This window comes from Stegodyphus dumicola, chromosome X2 (genome assembly GCF_044657685.1).
Source record: "Stegodyphus dumicola isolate Sdum_Otavi_A_Nest chromosome X2, ASM4465768v1".
Classification (NCBI taxonomy): domain Eukaryota; kingdom Metazoa; phylum Arthropoda; class Arachnida; order Araneae; family Eresidae; genus Stegodyphus; species Stegodyphus dumicola.
This window is the reverse complement of record NC_140781.1, coordinates 168,890,612-168,905,107: the sequence shown is the minus strand read 5'-3', so window position 1 is coordinate 168,905,107 and position 14,496 is coordinate 168,890,612. Positions and strand designations below refer to the sequence as shown.

The window sequence follows — 14,496 nt, the reverse complement described above, 5'->3', positions numbered from 1 at the left end:
AGGAACAACCCATACTGGCATGTCAACAGTTATTCAGTTACTATGTAATATACTTTATAACCAACAACTATGCTATGCAGCTATAAATTATAATGCAACACTGGAGTATTGTAGAAGGAGCATTTGCTGTGAAAGTCTTTTATAGAAAAGATGATAATGTGACAATTTTTGAGGTATTACCAGCTAGCATGTTATTATTACATCCAGTCTAGTCAAGCAGTTAGAGCATGGATTTTTTTTTCTTTAATTTTGCATGAAAATATACTTAAAAAATTCCTATCTTTTAAAATAATTTTCAGAAGCATTATTTAAATTATTCCAAAGTTTTAATTGATAAAATCCATCAATAAAAATTTTAATTAATAAAACAACACAATAAAGACTATTTACAGTAAGAAGTAACAAAATTTAAAATGAAGACCGAGTGTGGTAAATCTCAAAGCACGGAGAAATACCACTTTCTAACTCTTAGAAAAAGTATCACTTTCTAACTCTTTACAAAATGAATCATCACTCTCATCTGCATTAGTAAATTGTTCATTGACCATACAAGGGTATTCGTCCTCTGATAAATAGCGCCTTCCCGCCATAATAGACTGGAGATGAGGCATTCCAAAATAAAAAGAGAAGAAACAGAAATATATCTGAAGGCAATGCAAAACGTAACAGTACTCCACATTCTAACCCTAAAATACCATACATAGTAGAGGAAAAAATAGAATAAAAAAGGAATTGGGTATAAATCAGGCACGCGGATGTTTTCATTAGCATGCAGCGATTTAAATAGCTCACCTCTGTTTACGCTTTCCCTCCCCCCACCCTCGCAAGAGCTGAAGAGTAAAATACCAAAGTCCAGCAGAATATATCAAACTCAAGGTCAGGAACCTAAAACTGTGTTCATTTCAAAAGTAATGGACATAGGATGCCAATGGCCTTCAGAAAAACGCTCCAGCTTAAAATGCGTATATGCATCACCCGTCCTCTGAAAGCAATCTCTAGTGATGCGTAGATGGGATGCCCGGCTGTAAGAGACGTTCTTAGGGAATTCGTATATGGGACGCCCGTTTTGAAAGGGTTAAGTCCACTATAGCTCATAATCATCTAGCTTGAGAACATGTACAATGCTAGAACAACCTTTTTGCAGCTTTTCACCCGCCCCCTTCAAGTTATCCATACACACCAAACTCCCAGCGGCTGTTCGTTTCCTCCAATTCCCTGCGCATTTGGCGACTTCTTCCCATACCTAGCATATTTAATTAATAATTTTTTATGCAGTGAAGCTGCAGTTGAATCTATATATATATATGATTAATACAGTCAAAAGTCTTTAATCACTTCCGGCGCTTCCGGATTGTCGGTTTATCCGGATTATAGATCCTCAGTTTAAATCTGATAAGATGGCATGCAGAAATTATAAAATTAAAAATATGAAACCGTAATTTATGAAATAAAGAGCAATTATGATTTAAGGGTATCAAAATTTACAAAAAAAAAAAAAAAAAAAAAAAAAGCTTAATATTTATTTGTTTACTTTATTAAACATTTCTTTCAACCCGCGCATGCATAAAGCATACATTACGCATAGTCAAAATTAGAAAATTGCAACCAGAAAACTACTTGATGTGTATTCGTGATATTTATAATGACGAGGAATTTGTTTAAATCATATCAAAGACGGAGTACATCGAGATGAAATACTACATTTAGTAAGGAATTATATGCCAAATAAAATAAAAACATCTGCCTTGAAGATAAGGATAGTGCTGACAGACCAACTTTCAGTTCATTGCGCGCCGCGACGTCCCCCCCCGCACAGAACAGCGTGAAATTGATAAACATGTTTTGGAATGGTTAGAGAATCAAAGGATATGCCTTTATCCATTTTTTGCACTTTTGTTTGAAGGACATCAAAACATGCTTTCGCTTTGTAGATCCTTTGGTAGCTCCAGAATCGGAAATTCTTTTTGACATAATCGAAAGTTCAAGCTTACTTTTATAAAATTGCTCTAACAGTCTGCAAAAAATAATAGGCCGGATCCAATTAGAAGATTAAGGAACAACGCAATCTGCAACATTAACTGAAATAGATAATTAGATAATTTTAGCTTAGCTTATACTGTCCGTTATACATTAAACGCGCATGCGTAAACGTATTATGCGCATGCGTAAAGGTATTTGATGCTAAAGCAAAGTTTAAAGTTTATAAAATTAAACATTTAGCAGTGGTAGCAATAAAAGCTCCCTGAGATTATATGTTGTGCAGACATTGAAGACAATAAAGAGGTTTCAAACTTAACCAATTTATTAACAATATATATATATAAAAATAAAAACACAAAGAATAAATTTAAACAATATCAGAGTCTTAGAAAAAATATAATATAACCATCATTTTCAAACTTTCATTCATCAAATAATATTTTACCTGGTCTCCAAAAATACTGGCATTCAATACATACAAAATGTCCTAAACAGAAATTATGCGGTCTCAAATGAAATTGGCTACACATTCAATAAGTCCATGATCAATGGTCAAAAAAGCACCTGAAATTTAAATTAAGTCCTTGAAAGCACTTAAATCCGGCCTAACTCCGCTTACAGTAGTTGAACACGAGGAATCGCCGCTAACGTATTTTAAATGCCGCCTTCATGAAGAACAGGGATGCTGCCCACGGCAGTCACTCACATGGTAGCCTCTGGAACCAAGGAACTTATTCTGGAACAATCACCTTGTGGACAGGATCCAAGGAACTTATTCTGGAACAATCAATCTTGTATACAGGAACCAAGGAAGTTATTCTGGAACAATCATCTTGTATACAGGAACCAAGGAACTTATTCACCGGACTGCACGCATCCTTCTGAAGGGGCTGGAAATCGCACACCCAAGAGCCAGGAAAGCAGGAACTAGAACGGCTGAGCCAGAGCGATGCGAGATACTTATACCAGAAGTAGGCATGACGTCATCTCACGGCAACCAATCAGCTATCTGCACGATTTGGCTTTCCAGATGACGTAACATCACGTTTCGTTTTTGCATATCAATTAGGCTGAAACAGTCCGTTCTCAACACAAACAGTGGCAGTAAGAAAAAGAAGTAGAAGTAACTACTATATTACTTTAAAATAAGAACTAAGCCTAATAAACATTTCAAGGAGGAGAGATGATGCAGTAAAAGGGTTACAATAAGTCATATTTCCCAACAGTATTATGTGTGTGCGTCAACGCATGCGCAGAAAGTTTGTAGCTTTGAGGTCCGGATTATTGATCATTCCGGATTAAAGACTTTTGACTGTATAGCAATATAAATTATAGTATGTTTAATTTATGTCAACTGAATTAATTCACTGCCAAAAAAAGTAAAAATAAAAATTTAAATTATCAAGAAGTTTGTTTACTATTTTTAAATCATTCAGATAACAGTTGCTTTCTTCTCCTCCCAGTCAGTGAATGAATGAGCACTTAATCGTTTTTCTCAGCAAGCGTGGGATAAGGGCAGTGTTGCTGGAGTTTGCAGTTTTGCCAATATAGGGGGCACTTTCTATTGGCCAATGAATGATTGGTGTGATATTAACAAATTTTCAAATAAAGAGCTAGATACAATGTAATCTATCATTTCATATATTTTTTTCTGTCCATTCTCTTTGCTCAACAATATTAACATTTCACATTGTAATTTTTACAATGCAACTTCTCGGAATGATAGAACTATATTCTACAGCAGACACAAACACTTTCTACTATAACCAGTGTTCTTAACTTAGGCTCACCACTAGTATAGTGCGATTCGCATGGCCAGCCCAAAAAAAGAACACGAAATTTGTTTGAATTTCTATTAAAAGGAGGCCTTGCTCCTCATATTTCAAATTAAGCAACATAGCTATTCACTGGATCAATGTAGCATACAAAGAATACTGCACAAGTAGATCCCTAAAATTGCAGGTTCTGCAGACACTCAAACCAAATTACTATACAGTCAAAAGTCTTTAATCCGGACTCGTCGGGACGGCGATTCCGGATTATCAATTTTTCCGGATTATAGATCATCAGTTTAAATCTGGTAAGATGGCATGCAGAAATTATAAAATTAAAAATATGAAACCGTAATTTATAAAATAATGAGAAATTATGATCTAAAGGGTATCAAAATTTACAAAAAAAGAAGCTTAATATTTATTTCTTTACTTTATTAAACATTTCTTTCAACGCGCGCATGCGTACCTTACACATAGCCGAAATTAGAAAATTGCAACCAGAAAACTATTAGATTTGTATTCGTGATATTTATAATGATGAGGAATTTGATTTAAATCATATCAAAGACGGAGTACATCGAGATTAAATACTACATTTAGTAAGGAATTATAAGCCGAATAAAATAAAAACATCTGCCCTGAAGATAACGATAGTGCTGACAGATCAACTTCCAGTTCATTGCATGCCGCGACGTACCCCCCTCCCCGTGCAGAGCAGCGTGAAATTGATAAACAGATTTCGGAACGGTTAGATAAACAAAGGATATACCTTTATCCATTTTTGCAGCAATTCGTTTTTTGTTTGATGGACATCGAAACATACTTTCGTTTTCTAGATCCTTTGGGAGCTCCAGCATCGGAAATTCTATTTGACATAATCGAAAGTTCAAGCTTACGTTTATAAAATTGCTCTTAGAGTCTGCAAAAAATAATAAGCCGGATCCAATTCGAAGATTAAGGAACAACGCAATCATCAACATTAACTGAAATAGATAATTAGATCATTTTAGCTTATACCACTCATTATACATTAAACGCGCACGCGAAAACGTATTCTGCGCTTGCGCAGACGCATATGCGCAGTTGTAAATGTCTTGCGCGCACGCGTAAAACGCCTACGAGCATGCTTCAACGCGGCGCATGCGCAAAAAGATTTTAGCTCTGAGGTCCGGATTATAGATCATTTCGGATTATGGGTGTCCGAATTAACGACTTTTGACTGTATGATGCATACTTGCCAACCTATGACACTAAAAAATCCGGAAATTTTTTTAAGAAATCAGGAGATTTTTCACAATGTTAAAAAGACTTTTTAAATGATAAAAATATAGTTTTTAATAATGAATAACCTTTAAATAGTTACTAATTCTTAAATGCAAGCAACACAAAAATACCTTACAGATGAAAAACACTTTTATTACTTTCATCGTTTAAGAAAACAAAACAAAACAAAAAAAACTTTAATCAGTTTTCGTACAAATGTTATGAACAGTGGCAGATTTTGCTTAAGAAAGAAATTTCATAATTTTGTTCATAGCAATAGCCACATAGGCCTGCTTTCACCAATAAATGTTTTCTACTGTATCATCACTAATATTAGATCTAAATTTAGTCCTTGTTTTCGCAACAACACTGAAAATCCTCTCACACTCTGCATTACTATGGGAAACTGTCAAGATGGCCAACATAATTCTAGACAGTTCACTATATTTTAAAATTCCATCAGCACCTTTCAGTTTTCCAATTAAACTCCACTGGGTGTCAATCCTACCTGATCTTTAGAACTTCATCCAAGTTTTCTAATTGTAAACTGCAAAATTGCGACTGCAATATTATCAGTGGCAACATCAAATATCATCATCTTTCATGGCTAAATGAAGTAACACTGGAAATCTGTTCAAAAAGTACCTTATATTAAAAAAAGATGCATTTGCTAGAGCAGAAACATCAGCAAATTTAGCATGCAAAATCACTTCATCGTTGACTGGAAATTGTAGTATGTAATCGCATACTCGACAGAAGTAACTTCTAACATGAAGATAAAACTTAATTTTTGTCTTATGAAAGTTCTTTCACTACTTTTGTAGTTGCAGCTCCTAATACCAAATCGTCATCTTTCTTCTGATTATCTATTTCACCATAAATCACATCATATATAGAATCACAAGGCAAAACACAGACAGGTTTTACAAACTTTGATAAAATGTCTTTAAACAGATCATAAATCATTGATTTCAAAACATGAATTTATAGAATTCTGCTTTGTAGAACTGTGTTAAAAACTTCGAATGATGGCAAAATGAATTGTAAAAAAAAAAAAAAAAAAAAAAAAAAAAAAAAAAAAAAAGCAAAAAGCTTTGTTAAGGTTTGAAGAAAAAAACATAAATATTCGTTCTTCACAAAATATTCTTTGTTTTAGATATAATCTAGAGAAAATTCAATTGCTTTCAGACGTCCAAAAATGACTTTTGTTTTTTTGTTCATATAACGAAGTATTAACCTTTTGAAGACGGAATGTCCATTATAGTGGCCATAGAGTCCTCTCTTTGAAAAGACGGGGTTGTCCACTTTAGTGGCCATGTCTTTTTCCCCCATTTTCCAGGCTGAAAAGTGGGGTGAAATGTAAAATTTGACGTCCCTGGGGTTTTAACCACTTATCTTTTTTGAAGGTCTTTCTTTTGCGACATAGATGCACCCTTCTGTGAATCCATTAAACAACACAAGAATCTTTGTTGCAAATAGGAGGTGATTTCTTAAAGGGGGGAAAGCATTTGTTTCAAGATTCCCCATTCTTTGGTAGCTTTTACTGCTACCAAAGCCCCGGCCTCAAAAGGTTAAGCCAAGTTCCATAAAAATCATGAGAAATTATAAGAATAAGAAAAAATAGGGACAAATATATTGTAAATCGGGTTGGCGGGAGAGCGGTTGAAAATCGGGAGAGTTGGCAACTCTGATAGTGCAACAACAGCTTCATAAACAATTTGGATAGAGTCAATTGAAACTTCACAGGTACACTGCGCAAAAAAAAAAAAAAAAAAAAAAAAAAAAAACAAAAACTATAGTCTCATATTTCTTGCGTTCAATTTACAAAATTCAAACTGCACTTTTCATGTCTTGAAAGCACAACTTAGGATATGTATTACATTTATATATAGTGCTGTTCTAATATAGGTATTTTGACACAAAATCAGACTTTTTCTGAAATGACAAGCCATTTTTTCCTATATTTCCATTCTACACTCAAATTATGCTAAACTGCCAAGTTTTGTAAAAATCACACGCATAGTTTTTAAAAAATTAGCTTTCAAAATATTAGCTCCTCAATGTTAATTGAATTTGATATATTATATTTATTATTTATATCACTTTTTTTATTAAACTTACTTCATTCCTTCTTCCAGAATTCAAAATTTAGGTTCATTCCAAATAAAATTCGCCCATTTTTTATGATTTATTTTAAAAATTTGTATTTTTAAATAATATTTATAAATTTTTCAAAAAAATTTCATTTATAACCTATGAAATTTTTACCATCATCTTAAAGTAGACATTTTTCTAAACATATCTGCAAAAAATTAGAGATTTTTATTCAAAATTTCCTAGGGAATTTACATATTGGTGCGTTTTGATGAACGATAAGAATGCCAAATATGGTTTACATTGTTAAAATTATTTGAAATAACGAACAATGACTTCCCCCCCCCATTTACAATGAAAAAAAAGGAAAGGAAAATAGGTTGCTATAAATTAAAAAATTTGTCAAGCGAATTATTCTTGGCGTGAACTGAAAAAAATGCGTCAAGATAAATTTTTGAATTAATCCCTAAATTTAGCACCACATTTTACAAAATTTAATATTTATTCATAATTCAGTCACAGAATTGAAATATGAAAAAAAAACTGGCATGTTTTTCCAGAAAAAGTCTGATTGTGTCAAAATACCTATATTAGAACAAAGCTATATATAAATCTAATATATATCCTATGCCGTGCTTTAGAGACATGAAAAACACAATTTGAATTTTGTCAATCGGCCCAGTAGAATGGGAGATATAGACCTGACCCCCTTTTTTTTCGTAGTGTACATTCAACAAGCATTACATTATTGCCACAGAATTTCCATACAAACAGCATTTCCATTACTGGGCACAAGAAAAATTCTACAGAAATCCACCAACATCCAAACATTTTTAAGTTTTAGTTTTACCTGCTATTTACAATTCATATTGGAAAAAAAAATCACACATGCATGTGACACTGCTTGCAAGCTGGAAACATGAAAAGACGGAATAACACTTGCACGATCGCAATGAGGTTATCATATCCAGCGATGTGTAATGCTAGAAGGAATTTTTTTTCAGAACCGAGTTTCTTGTAAACTTGGCATTTCGTATAAATCAACAAATTATATTGCCTGGAAACAAATATTCCTGGAAATGTTTCTTTTGACATGCTGTTGAGAGTAGCTAGTAGTTTTATGTACATTTGTGCCCTCAGCCAAAGTGACTGCTTCGCTACTTGAATACAGCTACATGCCCCAATTTTCATTCAGCTGATTACTTATGCTTATATATATACATTTAAACTTAAAAATACACTAATTGCCGATAATATCTAAAAACAAGAGACCTGTGCAAGGGAAACAAACCATTTAATATAGAGTGGAAACTGAAGTTTTTCTTTATTTCTATGGTAGAGAAAAACGGTGTGTTGAGTTGTTAAGTATCATGATACGAAGTCTGAAAAAAATCCAGCAAATACAAGGCAACATTACTTAACTCATAAAAAGACCATAAATATACAAAATCAAAATTACCTCAACAAGCAGAGCTTCAAAAATTTTAAAAAGAAAACCTCCACAAACAGGTAGCTTTCAGTACTTTTGTAAAGGAGAATAACATTGTAGCTGATATTATATTGAAAACATCACAAATACTTGGAAAGAAAGGTAAACCATTTAATCATGTAGAAATAATAAAAGAATGCACTGTGGAAGCAGGGAACTGTTTAGATTCAGAAAAAGCAGACCATTACTGCTTTTGACATTGAACAGAGACAGCATGAATTAGCTCAAACTTCATTTCATATTAAAAAACAACTTCATTTAATATTAAAAAATGAAGATATATATTTTTCAATAGCTTTAGATGAAAGTACTGATAAAACACACTTGGTTCAAGTATATTTTATTTGTGCCTATAACTAAAGATCTTCACTGTTATGAGGAACTACTTGCATTGACTGGTTGGCACTTCTTGAACTAATATTTTTAATACCTTCAAGAAAAATCAGTATTGCTCCATTCTATATTGCTCTAGCAAAATTATTTTACATTATATTATGGATAAAGTTATGTCAATTGTTAACTTAAGTTTTAACAAAAAGTTAAGTTTTGCAGTGCACCATCATGAATTCAACATGTTTATATTAAATAATCAAACATACAGTGTTGATCTACCCTATCGTTGCAGAGTTTTTTGGTATAAAGTAGGCAAATTCCCAATAAAATTTTAACTTTATGAAAAATTTAGCATTCAAGAAGCTACGAAAACCTTATGAATTACAAAGCATACAGAAATTTGTAAATACACTGCGTTTTTGTCAGATATAATGCCAAAACAAAATGATTTAAATATTTCCCTGCAAAGTAAAACAAAACATGTATATGATACGTAGCAAAAAATTCAAGTCTTTTAAAAGATGTTAACCTATTTCATAATTTTACTCTCTATCTTGGATGTATCTGAATAACAATTCCCATTACATTCAAAAATCTTAAATAAGCAAAAATTTATCAAAGTTTCTGGCTTTATATTTCAAAAATATTTACATTGAAGAATACATGGAGAGATTTCCAGATTCTGAGGAGCATACTATTATGATGAAACTAGCTTTTGAATAATGTCTGATCAATGTTTCAAAAGAACTCATGGAACTGGAAACGAGTTTGGAAAAACATTATTAAATGTCTTTTTGATACAAAAGAGTAGCAATAAAATATGGAAAAATGCAGCTGAACATCTAAACTTGCATGAAATACCCATTGTTTGCTTTTGTGCTTAAGAAGTGCTGTTGCAGATCACATTTCATATATGAAAAGAAATAAAAATCATTTAAGATAACATACAATTCATTTAGAAGATAAACTACTGCTGTGAAGCTGGAACCAAATACTCCCCCCCCCAAAAAAAAACCATTACACTAATTAATACAATTAAATTAAATTATGTATTTTATAAAAGTAAACTTATAACAATCACCTCATGTTTTCACATCCTTATGTGCAAATCACATACACTTTTTTTATTATTATTTTGTAGTAATGCAATACGTATTTGAAAAATAATTTAATAATATTTGCAGAACAATAATACTCAAGATTCTGTCAACTCATGCTGCCTTTTGCCCAGCTGTTGAAGTTTAATGCAGCCAACAAGGGTAAAAATGTTCCCCACCCCTGCCCTATACTCTGGGTCTTTCCTGCCCCAATGCATTTTAAGTCAGTACTTTTACATCTTTTCTTCCTTGAATGCAATTAAAAACTGCAATGATGCATTATGCATTTTTATGCAAAACAGAATACTTTGTAAATTAGTTTATATATATATTAACACAGCAAAAACAGTAATCCATATTAAAATGAGGACACAACTACAATCAGGTTTTGATAAGCACCTATGGATACAAGGGCTATTGCCTAGGAAGCACCTATGCCAACTTTTAACAATACAATCTATTGTCCTACACTTTAGGGATTTCCAAAAGTATTCTTCTATTTTTTCCTATTTTAAGTGAATTTTTTTTCATTTTTTAAACCAGTATTCCTTTTTCTTGATGATAAAGCAGCTTAAACTTAGTATTTCAACTTCATTAAATTGGATGAGAAACACACTAACGCCAATATAAAAATTATACAAAAAAAGTAACCTTACGTTGTCACATAATTTGAATAAAACTCACTCCATTTTAAAAGCATTCAGATATAGGTCCCACTTTTTCAGGAAAAGAAAATTTTTTCCAATGTTGAGTTCCTACTCTTAAACACAACCTGGCTAACTCAGGTGTGCTCACATTCACCAAAATAATTTAATCATACATTTGATTCTTTAAACTTGGGGTGAATTTCAGAGACAATCTGAAATAAAATATAATTACCTTCTGATTATATGCAAATATCAAATGCAGATGTATAAATTTATTTAATTACACAAACACAAGTCTTGAGATTTTATGATATTTGATAAAATTGCTAAGGGCATTTAAATTTGTGATCTGAGATTAAATCAATATCACATCAACTTACAAACATTTCGAGGGATTTTTCAAGAATACATCACAATGTATTTAGCATGAATATCAGATAACCAACGAAAAAATACTTACATAGCAACTGATACTGATGCCAAGGTAACCTTGGTTAGTCAAGCCTTTCGTCCATTTTGGTAAAACAAACTTTGCAAAGACCATCATTCCAATTCATGATGGGTTTACATGCACATCCAAATCTTGGAAAAGTTTGACCAATGCTTTCCACCAATAGTAAAGAAATCATACAGCTGCCTTAAAAATGATCAGGCTTCCCTTGAATTAATTTCTTATACTTTTTTTTTTTTGTGTGTGTGTGTGTGTGTGTGTGTGTGTGTATGTGTGTGTGTGTATTTGAATTCATGTTTGCACTTCCATGTTTTTTCTCTACTGACGTATTAGTACAATGAATGGAAATTAAATCACTTCCAACTGTTTGGCAACATTCAATTATTTTAGAAAAAAAAGAATGGACAGCTTGTGTTTCATTATTTGATGAATCCTTAAGATCCATAATGAAATTAACAGACGTGAAACATATTGAAGCAAAGAAAAGAAGACTGAACACAAAATTAAAAGCATGCAGCAAAGGTTGTGACAAATGTAATAAAATACTTCCTTTAACTTGATTCTACTCAAAGGAGAATAGAACAGGAAATAAAAAACACATGAAACATGATGATGCAAACAAAACAAGACAACACAAGATTAAGAGAAGACAGCAGGAGTTGTAACAACATACTAGTTTTCATTTGATTATAATCAGAGCAGAATACCAAGCTTTTAAATACCTGTAATGCTAATGGCACTGCCTTTTATAACTAAATAAATTTAATTTGCAAAAACAAGGCGCAGATACTACAGGCAGGTAGACATTTATAGGTAAACTATTGCCAAGTTTCCAGTAATGGTAAATGGGTAAATACCGAAAAAGTTCTGGTATTTTTTTAAAGTTATAATATTTAATATAGTTGATAAAAAAAGACTGACAAGTAAAATGATAATTTCAGAGCTGAAAAGAAGCAGCCTACAAAAACTTTGTTAACAGAGAAAAAAAGATGCCATAAGATTATAAAGCTGACACGGAAATGGGCAACTTCAGCCACTTATGCTCATAAGTCACATACGCTTAAATTTGGGCAAAACACAGCGCAGATAGCCCAAAAAATAAGTCCATGCTTTCTTAAGGAGTTTGAGCTACCATTCTGCCACTTGAAAATGACTTCGAAAATGTCTCTTTGCTGACAAGTCATTTAAAGATGTAGTAAGTGATGGATAACCACTTGTCACTCATGACATCTATTTGAAAGCTGCATAAAAGAGCACATTAATCTGCCCGTGGCCATTAGGTGCTGATACAACTTCTGTATCAATGATGAAACAAAGGATTCATTTGCATTTCACTTCTTGAAGCAAGGTAAGCAAATTTATACCACACAAAGTGACACCTTCAAACAAGATTGTTTCCTTCTGATTGACTTCTAACTGCAAAATATAGCCATTTCTTGGTAGTTTATTACACAAAAAATAAAATGAATTTCATACAGCAAGACTATCAAACCTTTCTCACAGTGTAATGTTCTTTTTTCTGTGAGCAATATCACAATTTATTAATGTGTGGGGGGAATATAAAATAATAAACTAATAATTTTACAGATCAATACCTTGTGATCAACTAAAATACATACATTGCAATCAACTTTTAACTAGCAATTAATGGGCTGGTGGTTCCATTACACAACAACCTTAAGGAAGCTGATAATATACAACAAACCTCAAGGATCCACCAGGTAAAGATTTACTTATATATATGGGGATATAAAACTAGAATAGCTCTGAATGGAATTACTACTGTTTGGTCATTCTGGTTATATGAATCACCTGGGGAAGAAAACTTTTCTATTAAATTGTTCTGCCAGAACACTATTTGCAAATGTCTACTGAGTCCAACTGCACCAGTGGGTGAATAAGTCAACTGTGGAGGGGTAGTAAATAAAACAATAAATATTATGAACCTTAAAAGCCTTCTCATCCTATATGTTAATGCAAGATTTCACATTTCAAGTATGACTGTGACAGCACTTAAATTTTTTAACAACAGTTTCTTACGCAACTTTTTTCATTCTGCTGATACTATTCCTACGAATTATCTCATGTTTTCATGCCTAGACAATTATGTGAGAAATGAAAATCTCAGAAACAGAGAAGCAACTGAAAAGTAATCTAAGGCTTTTATTTCAACAAAAAAATTGTTACACTTATTTCACCTTGGCAAAAACTCATTATACATCAAGATAAGCATTTTGAAGAATTAGCAGATTAATTTTCCTTTTGGTATGCTTGTTTTCTATTGCTTAAAAAACCAAAACCTTTATGTTCACAAAATAACTACATAACCTTACAAAACTATTAAAATAAGTTATTGTAAAACATCCAGTTACCGAATTACACACAAGCACTAATGCAATACTTACCAAATTTTAGTACAGCTGCAAAGGGATTTTACAGGATATTAAAGCCTTAAACCTACTACACACAAATATACCCACCATTATTGGTTGGTTAGGTTGAATGATTGGAAAATGAGCCTCAAATTCATCATCAGTTTCTGGAGGAGGTGGACGAGGAGGAGGATTTTCTTCTGAATTGGGTAGAGGAGGACGTGGAGGTGCCTCATCTATATTAATAGAAAGTTGTATAAATAATCTACAGAGATAATATATTCCCAAATGCATAATATTTCCAAAAATCTGGAAAAGGACATTTGAAAAAGGTTTTAAAAATATTTATATTTTGAAACATAAAACATGCACTCCCTTCTTGATTTGTCCACTAGAATTTTTAAGTGCATACTCTCCAGAGTTCAGGGGGGGGAGGTACAGATTTAACATTTATTTTGTTACCTAGCTTAGTACGTAAGTTTCAAATTTTTTCTCATTACTGGACAGAAAAAGATCATAGGTAACACAAAATAAATCTTTATCTTTTTCGGAAATACCAACATTTGAATTACAAAACACATCAGAACAAAAAATTAGATTTTTCTCACATCTTTTCACTATGTTTAATTCTTTGGCACATTAATGCTGCATGCCATTAATGGCAAATTCAAGTCATTCAAGTCATTTGTCAAAATGGCAAATGACTTGAATAGTTCCCTATTTCAATACTATGATTATTGATTACTTCAATACTATGAGCTTCTGACATTCTCTACTTTTTCAAAATTAGGAGAATAAACACTTTTTTTTTTAAATTTTTGAACCAAGATAGGAAACTATAAGGTCGAATAATAATTCAATAGTGTTGATGTCAAACACATAACTGTACTTGCGCATGCAGGTGGCACTGCTACAACACGTGAAATAAAAATCACTCATGTACTGTTCTATTCTTATGTCTTTTGGACATACTGGCAATAATCATAGTGTTTCTT

At 32.3% G+C, this 14,496-nt stretch overlaps 1 protein-coding gene across 2 annotated transcripts in view; it reads right to left on the bottom strand.

The window, feature by feature from the left end:
* Vinc (vinculin) overlaps positions 1-14,496 on the bottom strand; it is a 148,834-nt gene that overhangs the window by 14,829 nt on the left and 119,509 nt on the right. For both annotated transcript variants that reach the window (XM_085809507.1, XM_085809508.1), the window contains one exon: positions 13,610-13,737. In XM_085809507.1, coding sequence (XP_085665633.1) covers positions 13,610-13,737 — 128 coding nt within the window. The remainder of the gene's footprint in view (positions 1-13,609; positions 13,738-14,496) is intronic.